The sequence below is a fragment of the Schistocerca cancellata genome, chromosome 10, assembly GCF_023864275.1.
Source record: "Schistocerca cancellata isolate TAMUIC-IGC-003103 chromosome 10, iqSchCanc2.1, whole genome shotgun sequence".
Lineage (NCBI taxonomy): Eukaryota > Metazoa > Arthropoda > Insecta > Orthoptera > Acrididae > Schistocerca > Schistocerca cancellata.
This window is the reverse complement of record NC_064635.1, coordinates 201,630,023-201,656,723: the sequence shown is the minus strand read 5'-3', so window position 1 is coordinate 201,656,723 and position 26,701 is coordinate 201,630,023. Positions and strand designations below refer to the sequence as shown.

The window sequence follows — 26,701 nt, the reverse complement described above, 5'->3', positions numbered from 1 at the left end:
ACATCTATTTGTAATTGCTCTGCAGGCAGACTTCTATGGCAGTCACTTCACATCTGTTTCATGCCACCTGACTGGTTATTCAGGAATGTTTGCCCATGCTGCATCTAAGTGTGGACTCTGTGTTACTCTTGGATTTCAATCCATCAATTTGGCACTTGGGTAGTGGCACATGTTGCTGCCTAGGACAACTTAGTACTGAATGCAAGATCTTAAGTTGCAGTGGGAAGATAATATGATCTATTAATTTGTATGGGCCTATGTTGTGGGTGACAGCTGGGTTTGTCACATTGACCTGCTCAGCATCACTTTACTGTCCCCCATCATTACTCTACCTGCCCCCTTCCCACTCTGCCTTGTGATAAGTGGGTGTTGTGTGATGTCCTTAGGCTAGTTAGGTTTAAGTAGTTCTAAGTTCTAGGGGACTGATGACCATAGATGCTAAGTCCCATAGTGCTCAGAGCCATTTGAACCTCCCCACTCCACCCCAGTTTCCTCCTTGGCCCCCACCCCCCAACTACCCAGGTTGCTTCTACTTTCATGCACAGCTGTTCTCAGTCTGGCCTCAACAGCCACAGTAGTCACGTGCGTGCAAGTTGAGTTTGTGAGAAAGTGCATGTGTGTTCATTGTTTATTTTGGAAGTAGGCATTTAGACCAAAATCTTACTTGTTTACAATCTTTTTATTGTGCGTTTCTGTGAGTACCACTCTATCCTTTCCACAATATTGACATTAATCCATCAAGGATTTTCTGTTGTTTGATATACCTAGACACATTATTTAAAGCTAACTCTTGAACTTTTGGAAGTAGGCTGCCAGTTCAATTTCTTCAGCATCTCTGTAACACTCCATCATTGGTGAAACAAATGTGTGACCATTCAGGCTGCTCTTCTTTGTATGCGTTCAATATCTCCAGTTAGTATTATTTTGAGCACTTGTGCATTGTTGTAGGTCAGATAGCGAAAGTGATTTGTAAGTGATCTCATTTTTAGACTGATTCTATTTCTCTACTGTTCTATCAATAAATGAATCTGCTGCCTGTTTTATCTACAACTGAATCTTTGTGATAATTCTGTTTCATATAGCCATAAAGTATTACGCCAAGTTATTTGTATGAGTTGACTGCTCAATAATGGAAAATCCAGGATGGAATGTAACAATGTTATGAGGATAGTTCCTACTCACCATATAGCGAAGATGCTGAGTTGCAGATAGGCACAACAAAAAGACACTCAGAAAGTGAGATTTTGGCCAACAAGGCCTTTGTTGAAAATAGACAACACTCGTGCACAAGCACACTCACATACCGTACACACGTTATGCAAACACAACTTACACACATAACCACAGTCTCAAGCGTCTGAAGCCAGACTATGATTTCCCCAGCACCATAAACTGATGAAATAGTTCACAACAAATTCCCCAGTATGAATGATTAACACAAGTCATTCTTGAACACTCTTCACATTCCCTGTTACTTCAATGTATAGTATAAAACCTTATTTCACATCCACATTTTCATTAACTGTCATTACAGAATAATAGTTGTAATTAATAAACAATTAGAAAATCAAATAAACAAAACTGTCCATCTAGTGGCTTCTATCATATGGCTTAGAAATTACATATACTTGAGTCATCTGATGACACCTGTCTTGCATGTGACTCACACTGCATGTCCGATCACTGCTGTAATATTCCATTTGAATAGGCATGATGCAAGGTGCTATGCCTCACTATCCTTCATGACAAAATAATGGATTAGACATTAAATTCTCATAGCCCTTTCTTTTTTTGAGCTTCAGTGTTTTTTCTTTAACAAGTGTGATGCCTAATTTGTGCATCTGTTTCCCAAGAGCGACTACTAAATTACATTTTTTTTTTTTTGCAGCTCTATCCTAGAGTGCAGCCTGGCAAGAAGATAGTTGAATGACCAACGTAAACAGGCTGCCAACTTGCCACCAACTCAGGGGAGCAAATCCAGTCCAGACAGACAATAGTTTAAGCTTTTTGGAATTTATTGACTGAAGTGTGTCATCGAACTGACTGAGGATATTTTACTGTCCTGCATTGTACTTCAGGCCTATGATAGAGTAGATATTACAGGTTCTAAACTTGTTAAATATGGATAGAACTATGAATTTGTCTGTGACCATGACTCGATGTGATTCTTTTATACTAAAATGCAATCACAGGCAACACTTGAAGTACAAAAACTGAGAACAATTCAGGCTTTAATAGGCATCGAATTTCGATGCTCAGAGTTAAGTGTATATTATGTAAACTGTAATAGAGACAGATGTGATTAGGCTGATATGTAATGTTTCTAATAGAAGGCAACAATGAACTGTGTATGTATGAATTAACTGTGAGTTTGGGGAAATAATGCCTGCTGTTATAAATATATGGGAACAGAGTTTTTGATATATTGTACTTTTACAGAACAGCCTGAAATGCTTCACAGTCTTATTGAGTCAAGCCACTTGCCAATGCAAATATGAAACATGATCAAATTTAAAGTGCACCCTTGATGTTTTTAGTAACCCATGGAGGTGTTTGACAATACACTTCAACATTTTTACATATGTATTTTGAGACAGTTCATCGCAGAGATAAAACATGCAAAGTCACAGTTGCTTCAGTATTCATAGCACTATATGAATGGTTTTCTACATAAGTTATGCTAATTATGAATTGTGCACATACTCCAGAAGGTTTAATTTTTTGTCTTATTCCTGCCACTGTCCAATGTAAGAAAATGGCAGCTGAAATTTGTTATACTTTGGCATGGAGCTTTTGACTGTACTTCGTGATGAATGACATATCTTCTCCCACCTCATTGACTATTAAGAATACTAGACAGTGCCAGGCTATAATCGGAATATCAGATCTGAGACACTGTGAGAGTCCAAATTTAATATAATCTCTGCATCACTGGTCATAATTATGAGCTGCTGTTGTTATAGTGAATCTATTTCTCATTTAATACATTATTAAAGACAATAACATGTCTATTGGAATCTTTCACCTTCACTAAAAAGGTATAGATTAAGGATTGCATAAATAGTTCCTGATAGTGACAAATACTGTTGATTGTGGGCAAAGGTATGTCCCCAAGTTCTCTTTTTAACATATCAAAAGAAGTGGTTCTATGAAGGATAGAATTAATTATCCTATTGATAGATTCCGCAAGCAGTGTAAAAAGAGAGAACACACTACTCTTACACTTTATTATCTACTAGAATTCCACAGTTTGAATTTATTATGGAAGTCACAGATTAGTAAACACGATAGCTTTTCAGTCATATAGATGCAATGTTTTTAATTCACAAGTTTTGGTTAAAAAAATCTGATACACAATGCTTCTTACCTTTCCTGTGAACTTTGCTGATGCAAAATGTGATATCTGATAAGATGCAGAAACTTTGTGATGGGGAAAACTGACACATTCAGTTAGACATTGTTATTTGCTGACGTATTGGCTGAACAATGTTTCTGTTTATTGTGTGGGAGCAATGAATGGACCACTTGAGCATTAATCGGTACTAAAAGGCAAGCAGGATGAGAATGCATGTGTGTGTGTAACTGGCAGCAAAATCAGACAAACATTGTATGCAAGGAAAAGTAAATGGTTCTGTGCCTTCCTAATAAAGTACGAAAAGTGGAAATGAGAATGTCAGCTGTATACATTTTAATGAACTGTGGGGGTGCACAATTAGCACTAAATAAATAAAATATTTACTTGTGAAGCAGTATAAGTGGTAAAGATGAAATATTTTCCATATGTACATAAATATATTATTGCTGTATGGAATAAAATGCTTTACATTTCTGGCTCTGCCAGTGTTGAGGAATGAGTAAATAGTTTATACTTTAATCCCGTTCTGTAAGCATCTGCCTAGTGGATGGATATACCTTATGTTTAGAGAGAAATATTACTATTACTATCACTATGATTATCATTATTGTAAATATCATGTTGTAACTGAAATATATTTTCATCCCAGTTTTAGACTTTCTTTTATTGCTTAATCACTTGAAATTCTATTATGTCTGAGTTTAATACACACTCATGTTTTAGTGATGCATTTAAATTTAAATGGCAGAATGTTTTTTGCAACGTGTGTTGTGTTACTGTTTGCAGGCCAGAAAACTGATGACAAATTTCTTGAGATTAAAAAATAATACTCAGCCTGTGTGAAATGTATGATAGATAGGGTATTTCCTGCTGTACCATATACTGGGGTTACTTCCCATATCAGTTGAATTGGAGTGGGAGTATGCTGGGGGGGGGGGAGGGGGGGGGGTGCGATGATAGCTTAAATGCCTGTGTGTTTTTTAGTTGTTCTAATGTCGTCTTTGTGATCCCTACAGGAGCAATATATGTGGGGTTGGATTATATTCCCAGAGTCCTCACTTGACACAATTACTTTAAACTTTGAAGGGGCCTCATGTGGGATGGTTGACATCTATCTTCAAAAACCTGACAGGTATGAAATATGTTAACATTCAGTGTCAATGATCCATTGTAGAAGCGAAGGATTAGATCTATCAGTGGCTAGAAAAGTACAGTCAAAAATTCAATCCTTCTGGCAGTACCTCTCCTATTTTCCAAACTTTACTAGAGCCTCACTTAGTAGAACACTTGCACAGGCAGAGGTACAAGTTTGAGTGTGGCAAGCAGTTTTATTGTGCCAAGAAGTTCCATATCGGCACACACTCTGCTGCAGAGTGAAAAGTCCTTTCTGTTCCAGGGGTGGCAGACAGTGGGCTCTTCCACTGGCAAAACATGAGTCTTAGGCATAATAGTGTTTATCCTAAATAGAAATATTTGTTCTGATTATAATGATATTTCAGGCTTTGTTCTTTTTGTTTTTCAAAAATCTCATAACTCTGAAAAGATCAGCCACACCTAGATAATTGGGTGTTTGCTTTAATTCACTAAAGATAAATATATCTTCTACAAAAAGTCCAATGCTACTGTTAATACCTGCCATGTCTTTAATATACATATGAACAGGAAGCATCCAAAGACACTTGGGTAGGGTGCACCTGAAATTATCTGTACTTCTGATGATGACTCACCATCTGAGGTTAACATGCTGCAACCTTGCTGTTATATATTATTTTATAAAGATAATATTTTGTCTATCAAAATCCTTAATTGTGCTATTCATTTTGTTTTTGTAACCCTCACCCTCACAACAGGTGGATCTCTCCCACCCTGGGGTGCGAGTGGTGTACTCTTTCTTTTTAATCTTTACCGACATATCCCTCTCTCTCCCTCCTGATGAAGGATTTATTAGTCCTGAAAGCTCGATAGTGCATGTCTGTTATGTGTGCTATACATTTTGCCTCTTGAAACTGAGTTATTTGTTATGCCTAACACCAGATGAATGTACACTGCAAATTTATTGCGGCAAGAAAATTACAAGAAACAGACACAATATATCTTTGCCTGTATAGATGACCAAGTAATCTAATCTAGAAAATTATTAAATTGTTGCATATCACTGATGTTCAGTGCCCAAAAGAATGACTTCTGATGACCCCAAGGTAAGCAAGTGAATCTAGTTAAGCACAGAAATAAAATAAAATTGCACAGAAAATTGTGGAGTAAAGAATGGAAATCAAACAGTTGTTTCAAAATATTAATTTGTGCCCTTCAAAAGTAATTTATCTATAGTAGTTAAACATGTCACAGACTTCAATAGGTATGGTAAAAATTTGAAATCGGCTTTGTATTGAATATTGTGTCAAAACAAACATTTGAGAACACTATAAAATTACAGACAGAATGGTTGCCCAATACCTAAATTCAGGAATACGAATAGTGTCTAATGAAATACACAAATAAGGTGATTTTTGTTTTATGAACATTAGGCCTTTGTCCAAGCCACATTTTGTGCCTGGCATCTCATTTTCCAATGCTGGAGGTATCATTGGAGGCTGTAATGACTCAAAAAGCAATTACAATATCAAACATGCTCAGGATGCCAAACTTTTTATGCCAGTGGTCGTCAGACTGCGGCCTGACTCAAGTATTTGTGTGGCTCACAGTTCTCAGCCATATTTTATAATAATATCGCTCTAGCAACTAACAACCAAATCCAAAAATGGCAGCTACCAGTAGGAGCTTCTTAAGAATTTAGTTTCTCTGCTCAGTAACAGACAAAAATACATAGAGAGACAGCGATATTTTAAGATGTATTTAAATGGTATCACTGAATTCAGCCATGAGATCAGTAAAGTTGCTAGTTATCTCACTGGTAGAGGGGTAAGTAGTGCAGCGGCTGAGGTGTAAGAGGACTGTTTATTTTCCAGTGCTGACAACTCACAGGTGTGAGTTACTCATACTGATCAAATGCTTATGATATAAATTTTGACACTGAAATAACATGAACTGATGATTGCACATTATAGTGTGTGTCATGGTCAAGTGCAGTGCATATTTGTAGCAAGGAATATGAAGTTAAATGAAGATTGTTGTAATATAACACAATGAGTAGAAGAAAAATGACATTAAAGGCATTTAGTAAACATTTATAATTGTATCTTGTATCACATAATGCACTTAAATATAAGTACAATTACTCTTATTAATAAATTGGTTGCCACTTACACAGACAACACATCATTTCATCAGGCGATTCCTGTGTCATAACTTTGATGGCGCTGAGGGTGGTAATCTGAAACAGCGAACTGTTGACACACTGTTTTGAATGATGCCAACTTTTAATGCTCAGTACTTTGGGGCTACATTGTTGATATTGTGATATGGAATTTCCATTGATTGATCAAAAAAGTAGTAAGACAAGCTCAATTACGATGGCCTTCATGGGCTACATTTATAATCAGAGTTGAACATGACATACACAATTAAACTGATCAGACAGCTAAAAAAAAAAAATACTGCAAATACAAATATCATTCCTTCAGAAGATAAGATAAATCACTACATGAAATTAAGATATAATCCAGATGTAGAAGAGTCAGCTAAAGAGAAAGCAGAGAAAGGAACAGATATAATAGATCTGATGAAAATAAAACAAGCATTCAAGAGAAACAAGAAATAGAAAAGCACTTGGATTAGATGGATTTAATGTGGAACTGATAATATATATATGGTGGAGCATTTCTAAAATTCAGAATGCTCCACTTGTATAGCATGTGAGGACACACATCTGAAACTCCAAAGGAATGGAATTATGATGAAGTTATTTCATTATTATAACTGGAGTCAAAAGTAACACAACCAATTACAAGGGGATCAGTCTTCTGAATACTACTTACAAAATCTACAGCAAAATAATTAATGAATGGCTTTGAAATATCTCTGATTCAATTTTATTAACACAGAAAGCATGCTTCTATCAAAGATCTTCTTGTACTGACATTGTTTGCACTCTGAAACCACCCCTCAGGGGTGCCCAACTCTTTGGTGAGTTAGTACTTGGCTACCATGGGACCCCAGCCTTTGCAGCATCTCTTCCCTTCCCATGTTGGATGTGTATCCTCCTGCTATTCTTTTCCCCTCGTTTTGGGAACATGTTTTGGAAACTTTTTGGAATGCGTTCTGAAGTTTCAGTAGCCAGGCATCAGAACAGTCCCCTGTCTGTTTTTTCCTTCTTTCTTCATTCTCCACCTCCTCATCTTCCTCTGCTTTGGTATTTGAGTTCTCTTTGTTTCTTCTTCCTCCTTGTGCATTCCTGAAGGCTGTCCCATGCGTTTGAGATGTAACAAGTGAGTGGATAATGCATAATTCCCAGCTCTGGGTTGACAGGTAAGGTTTGCATGTACAGGCCAGGCCCACGGAGGGTTATTTGCCTGAGCTGTTACCTTTCAAATTGCCAATTGGTCCCTATGTCAGGAGTTCAGGAGGTGTGACCTGAGGTGTGAAAGATCACTTAAAGTGGGTGAGCCCCCAGTTGGAAGGAGCATGCCATTGGAGATGGTGGCAATCCCCATCTCAGTCCATGTGTGCTAAATGTGAATGGAATGAGGGAAAGATTCAAAGACTATACCAGCTGCACTTCAGTTCCTTGTGGTGTCAGGTACCAAAGAAAGTCAGTCCTATTTCCTACAGTTAACCCATTTATTATTCAGAAGAATGTAGATGCAATTGCAGGCCCTATGAAATTCTGCTCTTGCTTATGTAGTGGGATTTTGCTTCTGAAGACCAATTGTGATTTTTAAGCCCAACAACTGCTTACAGCTTTGCTCCTCCGTGGCTCTGCTGTACATGTCGAGGCACATGGTGTTATTTACATTCAGCTGCTTGATGGTCTGACCAAGGGAGAAATCCAAAATTATCCCTCTGGTCAGGGCGCCACTGTGGTCCATTGGGTAATGAAAAAGATTGATGCAAACTTAGTGCCTACATGCATGCTTTTTCTCACATTTGATTGAGTAGTGCTTCCATTGAATATTAAGGCAGGCTAAGAAGTCATCATGGTCTGACCATACTTTCCAAACAAAATGCATTGCTACAAGCATCAGTACTATAACCACACTCGTGTGTCCTGTGAAAACAGTGTCAAATGTGTTACTTGTGGTAGAGATGCCCCCAAGGGTGATTACCTGCCTCCTTCTCCCTGCTGTATCACTTGCAATGGCAATTATGCAGCCTCATCCCATGAGTGTCCCATGTTTCTTGATGAGTGAGCCATCCAGGAGATGTGGCTCAAGGAAAAAGTACCCTACCCTGTTGCTCTCAAGTTGTTGGCTAGCTGAAAGCCCTGCATTTTACCATCTGGCACTTACAGCAGTGCTCTTGCTATGCCTCACCCCACAAAGGATATGTCTGCACAGACTTGCGATCTCCATTTCATTACTGCAGTTGTGAAATCACCCACAGTAGCGTCCCTATCTCCTTCTCCTACAGCTGCACAAGAAGTCACCAAATCTTCCCCCCAAGTGGCAAAATCTCCTGCTATACAACCTACAGGCTGGAAAGAACAAAAGGAATATTCCTATGAAGGCTTTTTACATCCCTCCATCATAATCATAATCGACCTCATCTGTCTTAACAATGGAGCACCCACGTTCCTTTCAGATTGTGACACCTATTCCAATTTGTGCTTCTCGTTCTGTACTGCCCAGCTTGCCTGTCATCTTGAGTGATCCACTCTCCCTGATATGTACTCAAGTGACCATTTCCTGTGAACTATCCATTTGCTAATTCCTACTCCACCTGCATGTAAACCCAATTGGCAACTTTCTAAGGCCGACTGAAGGATTTATTCCTCCCTGGTGACCATTGAAGCACAACATTTCTCCACTTGTGATGATGGCTCGAGTCTCATAATCTACTAACCACTGCAAAATGTGGATTTTTTGAGTGCATGGTTCTGCATTCACTTTGTCAACCCATGTCATGAATGATTTTCTGGGTAAGTACCATATTGTGGTTGTGTTTCTTGATTCGGGGAGAGTCTATGACACCTACTGGAGGACTGGTATCCTCCATACTGAATGCATATGGGACTTCCAAGGCTGCCTGCCCCATTTCCTTCAGGAATTTTTAAAAGACTGAGTTTTCAAGGTACATGTGGGTTCGGCATTGTGGGACTCTTTGATCAGGAGAATGGGGTAACTCAAGGCTCCGTCTTGAGTGTCATCATCTTTTCCTCTACAGCCAGTCATCTCCATCTCCCTTTACATTGACAACTTTCTCTGTCTATTGCAGTCCTCCACATACTTGTCTCTTATGTCTACCAGACATTTCATATGAATTTTGAGGAAAGCTGTATAGTTATACTCCACTGACTTGACTCCTTGAATGATGTCTTGATCATCTTTACTTCTGGAGCATTGACAATTCCCCTCACTTTTCCACCGACAAAACTGTTTACATGAATTTCTTGTGGCACAGTGGTTCTCTTCCATCTTGTCTACATCTTGGGCCTGTTCCTTTTACATTCACTGAAACCACAAAATTCCTGGGGCTCATGCTCAATAGGAAACTTTCTTGGTCCTCCCACACGTCTTACCTGGCTGCATGCTGTACCTGGTCCCTCAATGTCCTATGTGTCCTGAGTTGTACTTCCTGGAGAACAGATCAAACCAACCTCCTACACTTGTTCTGGTCCCTTGTCTGTTCAAAACTAGACTGTGTGTGTTTCCTTTATTCCTCTGCACATCCATCCATTTTACACCATCTTAACACAATCCACCATAATGGAATATGTTTGGCCACTGGTACATTTTACACTAGCCTGGTTGAGAGTCTCTATGCAGAAGCTGCTGAACTATCACTGTCATACTGGCTTGATATCCTCCCCAACAGATACTCATTCCATTTGTCTGTCCGCCCTCTTTTGCAGTGACTCCCTCGACTGCCAGTGTAGGATGCGCCCTTCTTCTCTGTTATCTTCCAGAGTTTGCTTTGGGCTACTCAAGGACACTACAGATTACCTTCACAGCAGCCTGTGTTCATCTTGGACTTCATTCACTTCTCAAGGACACTACATTGGATTCGATCTATCAACGACGTTCCTCAATCTTCGCACGCAACTTAGTGATAGGATCTTTGTGTACACTGATGGCTCTAACACTGACTGTGGTGTTGCATGGGACTTCAGCATTGGCACCGACCATTTTTGGTATTGGATTCCAGAACACTGCTCGATTTTTACAGAAGAGCTCCTCATCCTCTATCAGGCCACTGAGTACATATAGTGACACACACTTTTTAATTGTGTCATATGCTCCAATTCTCTCAGTGTCCTTCAGAGCCTCTGTGTGCTGTACACATTTCATCTTTTAGTGCAAGAAAGCTTCCACTTGCTTGCTTTTGAGCGAACCACCATGATGTTCTTGTGGGTTCCTGGTCATGTTGGTCTGAAGGGAAATGAGGCTGCTGACACTGCTGCCAAGGCTGCAGTCCTTCTACCTCGGCCTGCTAGCTCTTCCATTCCTTTATATGATCTCTGTGTTGCTGTCTATTGGCAGGTGGTGTCATTTTGGCATCACAACCAGTCTTATCTTCACAGGAACAAGCTCCAGGCAATTAAATCTCTCCCAATTGCTTGGCCAACTGCTTCTCGGCCCTCTCAATGTGAGGAGATAATACACTCCTGGAAATGGAAAAAAGAACACATTGACACCGATGTGTCAGACCCACCATACTTGCTCCGGACACTGCGAGAGGGCTGTACAAGCAATGATCACACGCACAGCACAGCAGACACACCAGGAACCGCGGTGTTGGCCGTCGAATCGCGCTAGCTGCGCAGCATTTGTGCACCGCTGCCGTCAGTGTCAGCCAGTTTGCCGTGGCATACGGAGCTCCATCGCAGTCTTTAACACTGGTAGCATGCCGCGACAGCGTGGACGTGAACCGTATGTGCAGTTGACGGACTTTGAGCGAGGGCGTATAGTGGGCATGCGGGAGGCCGGGTGGACGTACCGCCGAATTGCTCAACATGTGGGGCGTGAGGTCTCCACAGTACATCGATGTTGTCGCCAGTGGTCGGCGGAAGGTCCACGTGCCCGTCGACCTGGGACCGGACCGCAGCGACGCACGGATGCGCGCCAAGACCGTAGGATCCTACGCAGTGCCGTAGGGGACCGCACCGCCACTTCCCAGCAAATTAGGGACACTGTTGCTCCTGGGGTATCGGCGAGGACCATTCGCAACCGTCTCCATGAAGCTGGGCTACGGTCCCGCACACCGTTAGGCCGTCTTACGCTCACGCCCCAACATCGTGCAGCCCGCCTCCAGTGGTGTCGCGACAGGCGTGAATGGAGGGACGAATGGAGACGTGTCGTCTTCAGCGATGAGAGTCGCTTCTGCCTTGGTGCCAATGATGGTCTTATGCGTGTTTGGCGCCGTGCAGGTGAGCGCCACAATCAGGACTGCATACGACCGAGGCACACAGGGCCAACACCCGGCATCATGGTGTGGGGAGCGATCTCCTACACTGGCCGTACACCACTGGTGATCGTCGAGGGGACACTGAATAGTGCACGGTACATCCAAACCGTCATCGAACCCATCGTTCTACCATTCCTAGACCGGCAAGGGAACTTGCTGTTCCAACAGGACAAAGCACGTCCGTATGTATCCCGTGCCACCCAACGTGCTCTAGAAGGTGTACGTCAACTACCCTGGCCAGCAAGATCTCCGGATCTGTCCCCCATTGAGCATGTTTGGGAATGGATGAAGCGTCATCTCATGCGGTCTGCACGTCCAGCACGAACGCTGGTCCAACTGAGGCGCCAGGTGGAAATGGCATGGCAAGCCGTTCCACAGGACTACATCCAGCATCTCTACGATTGTCTCCATGGGAGAATAGCAGCCTGCATTGCTGCGAAAGGTGGATATACACTGTACTAGTGCCGACATTGTGCATGCTCTGTTGCCTGTGTCTATGTGCCTGTGGTTCTGTCAGTGTGATCATGTGATGTATCTGACCCCAGGAATGTGTCAATAAAGTTTCCCCTTCCTGGGACAATGAATTCACGGTGTTCTTATTTCAATTTCCAGGAGTGTATTAGCTAGGTTGCATATTGGGCACTGTCATTCTAGCTATTGCCATTTGTTACGATCATCCACCACTTTGTGCATATTGTCATCAACCTCTGATTGTTCACCATTTACTGATTCGATGCCCCTTTTTTTTAACTGTTTGCGTTCCAGTGTATGTTTGCCATCTGACTTATTGGCTGTTTTACTGTATGACACATGGGCTGTCAGCCATGTCTTACTTTGTATCTTTCATAGCAATACAGAGAAGGATATGTAAACTTTTGTTTGGTAACCCCACTGTCTCCATGGTGTACTTTTTGGAGTTTTCTCCATGAATTGGCCTTAACGTATAGTCACTTTTAACATCTTTTATTTCTTGATGTTTCATGGTTATAACATGGGTGCTTATGACCTCAATTGTTTTTGCTACTCCCCCCCCCTCCTTCCCACCCCCCCACCCCCCACCGAAAAAAAGAGGAGAGCAAGCATGTAATAACAACATTCTATACAAAAACACCAAAATAAGAATAGATAATGGCAAAGAGCTGACACCAGAAATAGAGATAAACCAGGGAGTAAGGCAAGGCTGTAGTATGCCATCTACTCTATTCAACACCTACATCAACGATCTGGTCAGGAAATGCCTAAGAATAGGGCAAGGCAAATCATCAACAGTATAATAACAGAACAGGTGTCCCATTTCCAGTATCTAGGCTATGATACACCTTTTGAAGAAGAGAAAGATGAAAATAAGAAAATTAACACCTATTAACATATATGTGGTACACTAAGAATAACACTGAATGGCAACATGAGAAGAAAAAACTGAAACGAAATTTTATTAAGTCCTGGCACTTCCCACAGTGCTATACAGAACAGAAAGTAGGGCATTAAGATCAAAAGACCTAAGACAACTTGAAACTTCAAAAATGAAGTTCCTTAGATCAGTGAAAGGCTGCACAAGAGGTGACAGAAAAAAATAAGGAAATAAGGAAAGATCTGGGGTACAGCCATTAACCAAAAAAGCTGGGTTGGAAAGAACCACCACAAAGATCCCTTGACAAGCAACGGAATACAATATTATTGGAAGAAGGCGTGAAGGAAGGCCTATGGATTTCCACAGGAAGAAGAAATAATTGAGTACATTGAGTGAAAGCACTACATTGAGATGCGAAGGTTGTCACAGGAGAAGAATTCATGGTGCACTGTGTCAAACCGTGCAGAAGACCAATTATCCATAAAAATATTAAATGTCTTTTCTGAAAGTATTTGTCTGGAGAGTATTGTATGAAAGTGAAACATGGTTGACAAACAGTCCAAACAAGATGAGGCCAGAAGATTTTCAAATGTAGTGGTATAGGAGAATACTAAAGATTAGACTGTTATAGGAGGTAAAAATTGTGGAATGAGACCAAGGCCTGAACACCTTAAGCAGGTTCAAATAGGTGTCAGTAGCAGTAGTTATACAGCAATGAAGAGGCTTTCAAAGGATAGGCTAGTGTGGACAGCTGTATCTGCACTGAAGGTAACACCACCAACAACAAAAATAGTCTTTTTCGGGTGATTAAGATACATGTGATCTGTAACATAGCTAAAATACAAAATGTAAAACAACAACTGAGTTATTATCTGAACAAATAAAAACTGGACTGACATGGTATAACACATTAAATTGCCCTATTTGGGTTACTGTTGAAGGATTTGTCAAACATATGGGGTTGAACTAGTATTCAATACACTTAAACATAAGTGGAGTAGAATTAAGAATGATGGTCACACAATACAGGAGAACACCATATAGTAAAATGTGTTCTTACCACAACTATCGGACTTTACAGTTAAATGAGACCAAGTGTATCTTGCCACATGAGTGTAGAGGGAAATTAGCCAACAAAGTCTAATTGCTCAGTCATAATTATGGAGGAGACTGTCAGAAGCTAATACGTAACTCTTTGTGAAGCAGTCACTAGATAATTAATATTTTTAAGTCAAGTGTAGAGCACCTGTGGTTTTAACAATGGAAAATATGAAAAGGATAGAGTGATACGCACCACACAGAGGAGGTATTAGGTGCAAAGTAGTGATTTAGGGTGTGTGAGGAAGGATGTTAGACAAGAAAGTAATAATAATGGGTGGGGCTATATGTAATAGCTTGGACCAAAGACTATTTACAACTGAGAATGACATCAGACAATTCACTGACAGTGCTCCTCATACTAGTATGGTAAGCCATGCATGAAGCATTCTGTCAAAGATGTTAAAACTGAGCTTGGAAAATTTCTCAGGGTGTGGATGTGACTGATGCATTGCCCCTCACTTGGCTGCATCATATTCAGTGTGATTGTATTTGAATGGTTCTTGTCAAGAGGATACTTGCATGGCCAATTATCTGAAGCATCTAGTCTGGCCAAAACAGTATCCACATCTACATCCACGTAACTACTGGGCAGTTTACATTTAAGCATTTGACAGAGGGTTCAAAGGACTAATTGTAGACTATTTCACCATTGTTCCACTCTCAAACAGCACGTGCAAAAAATTTACATGTAAATCATTGTGTGTGAGCTCTGATTCCTCTTATTTTTATTAAAAGTATTTTTGCACTTGGAGGAGAAAGTTAGTGACTGAAATTTCTTGAGAAGATATTGTTGCAATGGACAATGTCTTTGTTTTAATGATTGCCATCCCAAGTCACATATCATATCCATGACACACACTCCCCTGTTTCACAATAATACAAAACAAGCTGCCCTTCTTTGAAATTTTTGATGTTCTTCTTCAGTCCTATCTGGCAAGGACCCTATACTATGCATCAATACACCAGAAGAGGCTGGACAACCATAGTGCAGGCAGTCATTTCAATAGATGTGTTGCATTTTCTAATTGTTCTACAAATAAAATGCAGTCTTTGCTTTATCCGCATCACGCCATTTTCTGTGTGATGACTCCAGTTTAATTTGATTGTAATTGTTATCTCAAGTATTTATTTGAATCAACCGTCTTTATTTATATGATTTATCACATAATCAAATATTAACACTTTTCTTTGTTTAAAATAATTTGCCACTTTTCATTCCATACATGCACATTTTGATTTCGTAAGACTTTACTGGACAGTGAATGACATCATCACATGGAGGGGGGGGGAAAAAAAAAGAAAAAAAAAAAAAAAAGAAAAAAAAAAACCAGGGGCTGCTCACATTGTCTCCCAAACCACCTATATAGATTCCTATACAGATTAACAATTGGAGCACCCTAGATATCCCTTTTGATGACTAGACGACTTTCTGTTTGACAGGAAATCTAACGCATGCCAGTAATTTCCAGTATGTTCCCCAGGCCTTTTTCAAGGGTAAATTCATTCAAAACACAGAGCTGAAGAAGAAACAGAGATACAGTTTAAACACAGTGTATTGCAAGTTGGACAAAGACATGGATATTAAAGAAAGTGTATTTAGTCTTCTATCAAATATCAGAGGTACTATTAATAAAAAGAATGAACTTCTTACATGCATGTAGAACAATGAAGAGATAGAATTTGAGCAGATATTTTCTACATTGCAGATAATCACTTGGAAATCACTTAAATTTATCAGATTCCTATAAAAGGATGCGAGTTAAATTGCATTACTGCCTAACCAATGAGAAGAAAGGGAGAGTGGCTACACACACAAAGAATGTCAGGGCCCCGCAGGTAATGAATATTGTGTTGAACAGCTTTTTGAATGCTGTGCCACAAAAATGGATCAGGAAACATGCAAGCCTGTAGTATTGGGAGCTTACAGGAAGTATCTTGATCCTCAAAGACCAGCAGACGTAACTGGAGGATCGTTGTTTGTGGAGATCTTAACTGCTGACTGGTGGCAGCTGGATTTGTTGATATCCAGCTCTGGATTAGTTACTTCTCACAGAAAAATTCCATATGAAGATGGAAGGAAGTAGTACAACAGTTACTCACAACTTGTTTTTAGACCCAACAACCTGCAATGATTTAGCTGTACAACCAACAGTCAGTGGTTTATCTGACCATGATGGTAAACTGTTATTAATAAAATATACTGAACATTAAGTACAGGTCATAAAAAAGTATTACACAGAGAATCATAAACAGTGACTTGATCATGGTGTTTATGGAGAAATTACGGGAAGAAAGTTAGTGAGAAATTTATAAAGCAAACAGTATGGACAGGAAATTTAACTCTTTCTTAATCACATTCCTACTGCACTTTGAGTGTTTGTTTTAACAAATAAGAGTAAAATCAAACAAAAGCTGCTGGACTCTAGGATTAAAATATGTTGGGCTAGGAAGAGAGAACTAAACATAACTCAATGGACAAGCTGTAGTTAAGAGCTGAAACTATATAATAATCAGTATTGCAAAATCCTGCGGTTTTCTGATTGAAAACTTATGTCATCTACTGTGCTCAAAATATAAAACACTCCAATAATAAGGCAAAAATCAGTTTACAAAAAAAAGTACTTAAAGAATAGTAACACACATTAAAATGAGCATCCCCAGAAAACAAGTCTGACAAATAGTGACACTTTCAAGTCATCACTCACCAAATTCAATGATTATCTACTCACACTGCCTGTAAAGGCTACAACCAGTATTTAACAGTGGAATACAGATGCACCTGGTTTACTTGTGTAGGTGCTGAATGCACCACTAATGAACATTAGTTTCAAAAAAACAGCCCTTAAGGAGATTACAGAATAAATCAGCTCACTAAAAAGTAATAATTCTGCTGGCTACAATGATGTTTCTAGAAGAATATTAAAATCTTGTGCTGACCTGAAAACACTATCCTTAAGCTATCTTTGTAATCAGTCAGTGACTCAGGGCATATTTTCTGACAGATCTGAATTTGCTACAACAACACCCATCTATAAAATTGGAAATCAGCAAACCACATCTAATAACAGATCCTTCCAGTAAATTTAAAGGTGTTTAAGGAAGTGATATGTGATAAAGTACTGTTTATTTAAATGAGCAGAATTTGTTAACTGCCTATCACATTGACATTTATAAAGGATTATCCACAGAGAAAGTAGTACAAGATCTCACAAATGAAGTGCTGGCAGAACTACTCTGCAAAACTTATTGTCTCAGTATATTTTGTTACCTTGCCACAAAGTCTTTGATTGTGTGGATCACAAAATCCAACTTTACAAACTAAAGTGTTACTAGCATATCTCTTGTACAGACGAAGGACACACCAGAAAGGAGAGCGTCTCATCAACAGACTATGTTGCAGACATAAAACTGACCTCAGAACGGGGGAACACTTTGGGTTTCCAAAATCACCAGCCTACATAAATAATCTTCCACTGGTTTCAAGGACTATTCAAAAAAATGTAATGTTTGCTGATAACACAAACACTTGTTAATTAACTATATCACATTTTATTAACTGTTACTCATTTGATGCATTTAGCTCAATTATGTCATCTTCAAACTTATCACTAAAATAAATCACTGTTGGTACCAACAGTGTCAGCTGTTGTGTGTCATAACAGTTGTTTTCAAATGATACCAGCTGATGCCAGTGGTAGCAAGTGTAACATATTTTAGTGATAAATCTGAAGGTGGCACAATTCAGATGAAATGTACCAAATGAATAACAGTTAATAAAAATCCTTGAGAATGTTTAGTTCATTAAATAATAAAACAAGATTGCTGATTTCTCCTTCAACAATATGCCACCTTTCTCTATAATTGTACTAATCAGGAGTTCATACACAACCTTAGGAGATACTGTTCGCATGATAACCAAACAGGCCTGCTAGTGGTTTACAGCTTTAAGCATTAATTACACACACTGACACATACACGACCACTGCCTTTGAGGCATATCTGTGACACACACTCCCATGGGTCAAACAAACCTTTGACCATTTGTGCCACCCTTTTCTGTATACATTCAATATCCCTTGTTAGTTCTATCTGGTACATTTATTCATTATTGGCTTTTGTTACTGATACCAAAACTCAGCTGGAGTGTGATTTACAAAATCACAAGAGAAGACACAAAAATAATTTTAATTTAAAGTTTAGGGTTCAATGTACTCTGAAACACAAGGTATTCAATAAGCATCTGTCTAATTTAAAGTAAGAAATTGGAAATCTCTGGCAATTCAAATCAAGTTAAAATTAACCACTCTACCTTCAAATTATTTGAAGAACTAGAATGAGAGAGCACAAAGTTTTGTTAGCTAAATGGTAAGAAGCAGCATTTATTGTTAATCTGTATGACAACTGAAGAGTCCAGGGGAAAAACTAATAAGTCCAAAATTACAGATTTTCTGATTTTTTCATTGTTTAGTAATTCACCCAGTGCAGTCTGAGATTGTTTTACAGAAATGGGCAACAATCTGACATATCATGAGATAATGAAATATCTTGAAAATGTGTGCTTACAAGTCAAAGCAAAACAGGGGAATATTCTGCCAAGTCCAGGGAATGTAATGGGAAGAGTTTAATTACGTAATGGTTCCTAGCCTGTGTTGGTCTGCTAAAGCTAATATTTTATTTGGTGTCACAGTCATTGCTGTGTTTAATTAGCCCATTTTAGTTTGTTTTGTGGAGTTTATGAAGGAAGTTTGATCCAGTACTGTGTTATGAATAATGAAGACACTGACCCATCTATTCCTGAAGAAAAATACAGTTTGTCTTTGGAGAAGGTGACTAAAGAAAGGAGGTTTGATAGCATTAGTACTGCTTCAGAATGATTAAGACTGTGACCACATGAAAGTGGAGAAATCATGTAAGTGTAAAAATAATTATTTTGATATTGTCAGCAATGAAAACAAAAGGAATCTTATTAAGAAGATGAACCAATTTGAAAATGACGATGAAATAAACCTTTATTTGAGCCGTTTAATTGCTGTGGTCCCGGTGCAGCACAGGCATTCCAGAACAGAAGAGCAGGCGGAACAGTTTTGAGGAGCATCTTGTAAATTCAGTGTTTGTATTACCCTTAAAAGAACTATCTAAGAAGTACATTTGTGCACACATGAAACAGCCACTGCAGTTTGAGAAACACAGAAAAAAATCCAGCTACCCAAGCCCTCGAATAAATAAATAAATAAATAAATAAATTCGGGAGAAATTTAAAAACAAGAATGTATTATATGAAACATGCTGCACAATATTCAATGTAGATTTTAATGTAAATTTTGGAAATCCATGGCCTGATACTTGTGGTTCCTGTGCTGAGAATGTCGTTAAGAAGAAATATTTGGGGAAGCAACTGACTTCAACATCATCTGCTGAAAAGAAAACTGCCCATTCTCAGTAACATAGCCCCTCCTAACCTGCGCCGTGAACACGCTCTGGTTAGAGAATTTCAAAAAATCATGACCAACCCTCAATTACAAATCCATGAAGATACTCACGACATCCAAGGAAACCGACTCCGGCCTAGGAATCCTCCACTAAAGACCGCACAGGCTCTGCACCAAACCAACTTTAAAATAAATGACCGATGGAAAGAGGAATGGGAGAGCAGAACAGCAGTAAACTGCCACAGTATGCCATGCATCTTTAGTAAACCAGAAGGATTTGATTGCCCTCGCAAAGTTTGGTCAACTCTTAATCGCATCAGGACCAACTGTGGGAGATGTGCCGACTCCTTACACAGATGGGGTAAACTTCCTTCGGCCGCTTGCGACTGTGGCTCTGAGAGGCAGACGGTCAAACACATCGTGCAGGAATGCCCACTAAGGGCATACGAGGGTGACCTACAAGATTTCCTAATGGCGACCCAAGAGGCAATCGACTATTTACTATCTAAGCTGGACGTCTGCTTGTGACTGCTCTTCTGTGAGTGTAAATTTACAATTGGCGGTGTCCTTATATACAAACTGTTATTTATTGCTCTGTTTATACATATGTGATTTTTTTTTAAACCGTGTTGTTTCTGTAATTTTTACCGTGATGTTATGAGCCATACGCTAAATAAAATAAATAAAGAAAATATGGCTTCATTTTGAACTTCAATCTAATGAAACACTCCATGAATTGCATCTTAGAAAGGAAGAAGTGGTCGATGACAGGCATAAAAAAGCACAGGAGGAATGTCAAATGTACTCATCTAAGGCTGCAATAACTATGGATTACAGTCAAAAATTTCCCTGTTCAAATATAAAGACAAATGAGGTTTGTTGTAACTGACAGTTGTGTGTATTTGTTTTCAATGTTTTTGTTTTATCACTAGGGGATAGTTATTTTTATATGAATCCACAGTGCAGGACAAGAAGGAGCAGATGAAGTTTCATCATTGTTTTCACAGTTTTCTGAACCAGAAGTCAGACATGTGGGGATCTTTTGTGACTCCTGCACAGGACAAAACAAGAGTGGCACTGTGTTCTGATTCCATCATGATCTGCTCCACACAGAAATATGATTGGTCTTTGTAAAGATGATGTTCCCCATAAGAAGTCATTTGTACCACAAATATGACAAAAATATTGGTATGATTGACCAAGCTCAGGAGTGGTATCAAGTTAAGTTTTCTGGAATTCACATATGCACTCTTTGCCATTGATGCTGAGAAGCAGCCAGAAACAACCTAACGGTGGACAGGACATCTGGATAATAAAATATACAAGAAGAGACTTCTTTTCAAACCCAAGCCAGTGAGAGAACTGGAAGTCACGTTATAATTCAACACTTGTTCAGTTTAGAAGCAGCCACAATGGAGTTATGAGCAAGCTACGTTACTTCTTCCTGGAAAGAAAAGATAAGTTACCAACTTGAGAGAGGGTGAGTTCAACCCCCCATCTGATTGGTATAAAGGTGAATGGTCTACTTACAACAATAGGTATTGAACTTTTTTCATTTCACACAGTGAGTTTCTATTTTTCTTAAGTATCACAACAATTTTAATTGAGTTAGGCTATTAGATTATTTTACAAATTATCTTAAAATATCTTCTGAAAAATACAAAGATTTCCAGGGCTTGGAAAGATCTTGCCACAGTGAAGCTTAAATGTGTTTTGTTTTTTGCATTTGTACCATCCATTGAAAAAGAAAAGAGAAATATTTCATACTGAATGGTTATAATATTAAACTAGATAATTCACTTGAATGAGAATTTAAATAAGTGGTTAAGTGTTTGAAATCTAGCAGCTACTGGCAATATATTGTGAAGTTGCCACATTTTTTCCTCTATATGAGTTGCATTCATGATAAAAATACATTGTATTGTTGTACACCTTATTCAGATGTATGTAATTTCACAATAATGTTGATCTGGAATATTTGTATTACCATCTTAAATAAAAATAAATAAAGTAACATGAGAAACTGAAATGTTATGAGCAATGAGACTTTAAATTTTGTTTCCCGATAACAACTAAGAACTGTGAGTTATTCGATTTTTCATCCTGCACTCTTCAAATAGTAATGTACTGGAGTTATGACTCAGACATGCCAGGAAAGCCATTAAGGTGTCTGCTTCCTGGACATGGGGAGGGGCGCTAGTCATCAGATCAAATCTGACTCACTATTTAGAGATGCAAATAAATATTTTCTGTGGAAAATAGCATTGCAATCAAGAAAATATCATGCCACCAGTAGGGGATTAGCCACAACTATCTAATACAACTGAGCAAGCAGTAGCTTTTTCCAAAGTAGAATTTTCATTTTTGATTTGATTGAATTTAGATACCATACGCTTAAAACAATATAGCTACAGTGTATTGTTAATGCAGCGTACTGATTAAATTCTTATGATTTCCTTGACTTTTACTGATGTATACTGTGACTTGTTTCATGCTCTAGAAGATGTTCTCTCTTGATAGAATCTACGGAACATTGAATGAATGAATGAGTGAGTGAATGGCAGTGAAACAGCATGGACGCTGGGCCACTTGGAACAACTCCTTGCACAGTAGAGCAGACACCCATTCTTGTGCTAGGCGACTTCTTAAAACAAAACCAGTAGCTTTAGTACTTACAGAAAATAGTTAAAGCACATATGTTTCAAAATATTCAAGATAATATTAATTGTAAGTTTGTTTAAGTTTTGCTGGGATGGGAAATTACTGGGATTTGTTTGTGGTGGGATTTGTTTGTGGTGAGACAGTTGGTGTTGACTGAAGTTCCATTGGGATAAGAGACTGAATGTGTACAGATATAAGGTTGGGGAGATGTTACTTGTAGGAAGAAAGATTAGGGATTAATGTCTGTCCCTCTCATGTCAAGACGATTAGTGATGGAGCACAACATTGAGCCATAAAAAGTTGGGAAGAGAAACAGGTCATGCCCTTTCAAAGGAACCATCCCGGCATTTGCCATAAGAAATTTAATGGAATCAAAAAAAGCCTAAATCTGTTTGGATGGATGGGGATTTGGACAGCCATCATCTAGAATGACAGTCCAGTGTGCTAAACACTTTACTACATCACCTAGTTGATGTGAAATTTCTAAACTGACCATACAACTGTAAATCAGAGGTCAAATTTTAGAAGCAACTGATAGCTACTATTTTTAACATGATTTCATTGTAACAAGCCAATGAACATCACTGAGAGTTAATTGCAGCAGATGGTGGTGCAGAATGAATTTTTTTTATTTTTTAGTGGAATTTATTTGCCTTTGATAATATTATCAAAAGGGTGGCTGCCTACTCACCATATAGTGGAGATGTTGAGTCCCAGACAGGCACAACAAAATCAGTGTTAAACAAGTATACTTCTGGCTAAAAGACCTTTTTCTGAAGTAGACAACACACATGGACACACATTCATATAAACACAACTCACACACATAACCACTGTCTGGCTGTGAGGCCTTGGCACTTGAAATTACTGTTGTCTGGACATATTGCTGATTATTAGTAACCCAAGACCTGGTTCTATTTAAGTCTTTTTTATTGCTTGAAATAAATCCCTATTCTTGATGGTAATCATGAGCCACACATTCAATAGTCCTCATAGAGTTACACATTTCAAGTTCTAAACACAGTTTTTCATATTGCACAAAAACTAAGTAACAGAGAACTACTACTCAAGACTGCCGTAAAAAGCTAACTACACTCTGACTCTGTACTAATTCATGTGGCCTCTGCCATTGAACCATTAAGTATAAAAAATCAAACTTTTACAAATGATTGTCAACTCAATTACTTAAATGAAGTTACAATTGGATATTTATTTTCGTGATAACTTAACTACAACAAAATATTTTACATAACCTATGGAAACTTCTGATATGATTACAACAATGGTTAAATTACAATCTTATAACAGTTTTTAATTACATTTTAACTACTTTGCCATTTTTCTTATTAACATTTGTTCGCTGTCTGTGTGTAAGGCGGATTATTGTACATTTAAAATTTCTGTTTTAAATAAATAATAATACCTGACTCCAGGAACTGGAGATAGGTGAACTTTCTAGAAAGTTCTAAGTGAAGTAAATCTGCATTAAAATTAATGAACAGAAGGTTGGAATTATGTTAATTAACTAGTTATTAAGTTCATATCTAAGTGGAGAAAGGAGTTGTTACTTATATCACAGACGTACAGTTCGCAACTACTGGATTGTGTTGATCATTAGTCCTGGTATTGGTAATAATTACCTAATATTTTATACCATGTGCCACATTGAAAAAGAGAGGAAGGAAGGAAGATTAGGGTTTAATGCCCTAATGACATTGAGGTCATTAATGATGGAGCATAAGAGTAGATTGTTCTGAGGGTGCAGAAGGATATCAGCCTCACCCTTTCAAAGGAACCATCTTGGAATCTGCATGGAGCATTTTAGGGAAAAAACAGGAAACCTGTACCAGGATGACTGGTCACAGTTGTTCTCCAGTGTGCTATTTCACTCAGTGACTTGTTTGAGTTGAACAGGAGTATTAGGAACAATGGTGAGGAGGCAGAGATTTATGTTAAGTTTATAGGAGGTACAGAATCTGTGAAAGTGTTCATTGTGGAGCAGGAGAAGGAAGAGTGGACAAGTGGACAAATTGAGGGTGCAGAGTGCGATTCTGAAGAAGGATTTGAATGGGAGTGCATATATACTTGTGATATTGGCAAACACATGTGAATAGAGGCAACACTCTTCATGTTTGCCCAGTAAAATACTTTTGTTAGAAGTAAGACAAAGTTTAAAGTAGTTAGTACCAAGTGTTAGGCAAGGTAATTTAGTGTCTTCGTGAGTGGTACATGATGATTGTAGGTGGTAAAATTTAGATTAGGTTGGTGGTAATGGCTTGTTTTTGGATTATAATGATCTCATAGGATTTGAATGAGTGATGCTGGGGGATCTTTGGTATTTCTTGACCACGTGGTATGGGGCTAACGACACAGCATTGTTTGTACACTAAAATATAGGAGAGGAAATGGAAATTTGTGATAAGATAGTGAATGTCTTATTTTTCACTTTTGGGAAAGGAGGTGGTAAAACTACTGCAGGTTACCATAGACTACCTTAAGTAAGTGTAGCCTATGGTACCTCTCCTAGTAGCTCTGATCAGTTAAGCCCATACCCGCATTACCAGCACATTGAATGTGTTGCAGGCACTACCTCATAACAATCGCTCTCTTTACGTATGAGATCAGCGTCTTACTAGGTTTCGCCAAAAACTGGAAGCAGTGCACCGTCTAGAAACTGAGTGGGCTGGTTAAGCAACAGAACACTTTTGTTGTACGTAGTTATCCTTGAGAATAAACGGTATTTATGACAAAACGGAAATTGTCAATGTTGAATTCAGGTTTTATTCGAAACTTGCAGATTTGTAATGTGAAACAGAGCAATGTTGTAGTAAAAATATGGAAAACAATACAGATTTGTTACACAGCGTTAGAAAACGCAATTTCCTAACGGAAAAAGATAAAAAAAATCGCAAAACAAAATTATATCAAACATCGTTCAATACTTCGTCGAACTTAACACAAAACATGTTTCTGTTATTCGTAAACAACTGCCACATTTATCAACAATAACAAGAAACCCTTGTCTTTGATCGTGACGAACAACTTTCTATTGAGTACAAAATAACAACAAAAATGACATATATTTTTTATGTTTCTACATGTAAACCGTACTTGCATAAAAAAGTAATTGCTTTCGTCACATAAAAGCGCAGAAGTTATGCGACAACTAATTTTTAACACTTATGAAACCCAAATATATTCCGTAAGGATATAAAATAAACAATGGACTAAAAGTGAATGATGTGCGGTTCTAATTATGAGCAAAACAAATAAAAAAGAGAGAAGTCGTGGGCTCCTATTTCCTCTCTTACACGTCCATTTTCCTACCAATTCTAGCAATGCTGCCCGTAATCGTACCATTTACTACGTCATTTATGTAGCGTAACAATACTGCCAAACAGTAGTTTTGGTAGAGCAAAACGATAGGTGAGAGTCATGAGTCAGTCGTTGTGGAAGAAGTGCGGACAGAAGGCACATTGATTTTTGGCGAGAGATGGCCTACTTGTTGATTTGAGGCGTTTACGGATGCTGAAAATGAGGTTTGACTGAAATACAGTACCTTACTGGGATGTACCGGTGTATCTGATTTTAGGTATAGAAACAGTTTGAACGTCTTCTAAGACTTAACGTTGCACACGACGGTATATCTGAGGTCGCTAAGGCATGCTGATGTGGTAAAGTGGCTGCTCCGTAAGCCGGTTCTAATCCTTATAACCGAAAATATTTTCACTCCCGGAATTTGATCGGCAAGGAGAGGTTGTGATTAAAAGTTCTCGATCACTAACTAGACTGCTCCAGTGTCCTGGTTTACATACCAAACCTTACATGAAACGATGGTGATCTTTCCGTCGGATTGGCGGTCTCCTTGATGCATTTCGCGAGGATTAAGCTATGTAGCCGGCACCTGGTTTCATCATCATTATACAACACAAACATTCCACTACACTCCGCATACACAATACGTACATGTAATATTACGACTATTCTCGCCGGCTCAGCGAATTCGGTCAGAGGGCTGACTGCCCTGTACAGAACTGGGTGGAAGGAACAAAGGTGAACTTGAAAGGCTGCCATGTGACCCCTACCAAACGCAACGAACAAAATGAAAAAAACGCACGCTTGCGCGGTGAAGCTCGACTGACACGTAAGCCAGTTTGAGTCCTGGTGGTGGAAATAGTTCCCACTGCCATTATTTGGCCGGTAAGGAAGAGTTACTGGTCAGACGTTGCGCCAATGTCACTCCACACATCTCCGCAGTATCACCTGAAACGTGGGAAGCTCCTC

At 38.9% G+C, this 26,701-nt stretch overlaps 1 protein-coding gene and 1 long non-coding RNA gene across 3 annotated transcripts in view; one reads left to right on the top strand and one right to left on the bottom strand.

Annotated features, from left to right (window-relative positions):
• The window catches only part of LOC126106913 (apoptosis-stimulating of p53 protein 1), a 315,526-nt gene extending 311,517 nt beyond the window's left edge, over positions 1–4,009 (top strand). For both annotated transcript variants that reach the window (XM_049913332.1, XM_049913331.1), the window contains exon 18: positions 1,889–4,009. In XM_049913332.1, coding sequence (XP_049769289.1) covers positions 1,889–1,930 — 42 coding nt within the window. In that variant the 3' untranslated portion in view covers positions 1,931–4,009. The remainder of the gene's footprint in view (positions 1–1,888) is intronic.
• LOC126106914 (uncharacterized) overlaps positions 1–26,424 on the bottom strand; it is a 76,571-nt gene extending 50,147 nt beyond the window's left edge. Inside the window, exon 1 of the long non-coding RNA XR_007523423.1 lies at positions 26,384–26,424. This is a non-coding gene — a long non-coding RNA (uncharacterized LOC126106914). The remainder of the gene's footprint in view (positions 1–26,383) is intronic.
• Between the last annotated feature and the right edge of the window lie 277 nt (positions 26,425–26,701).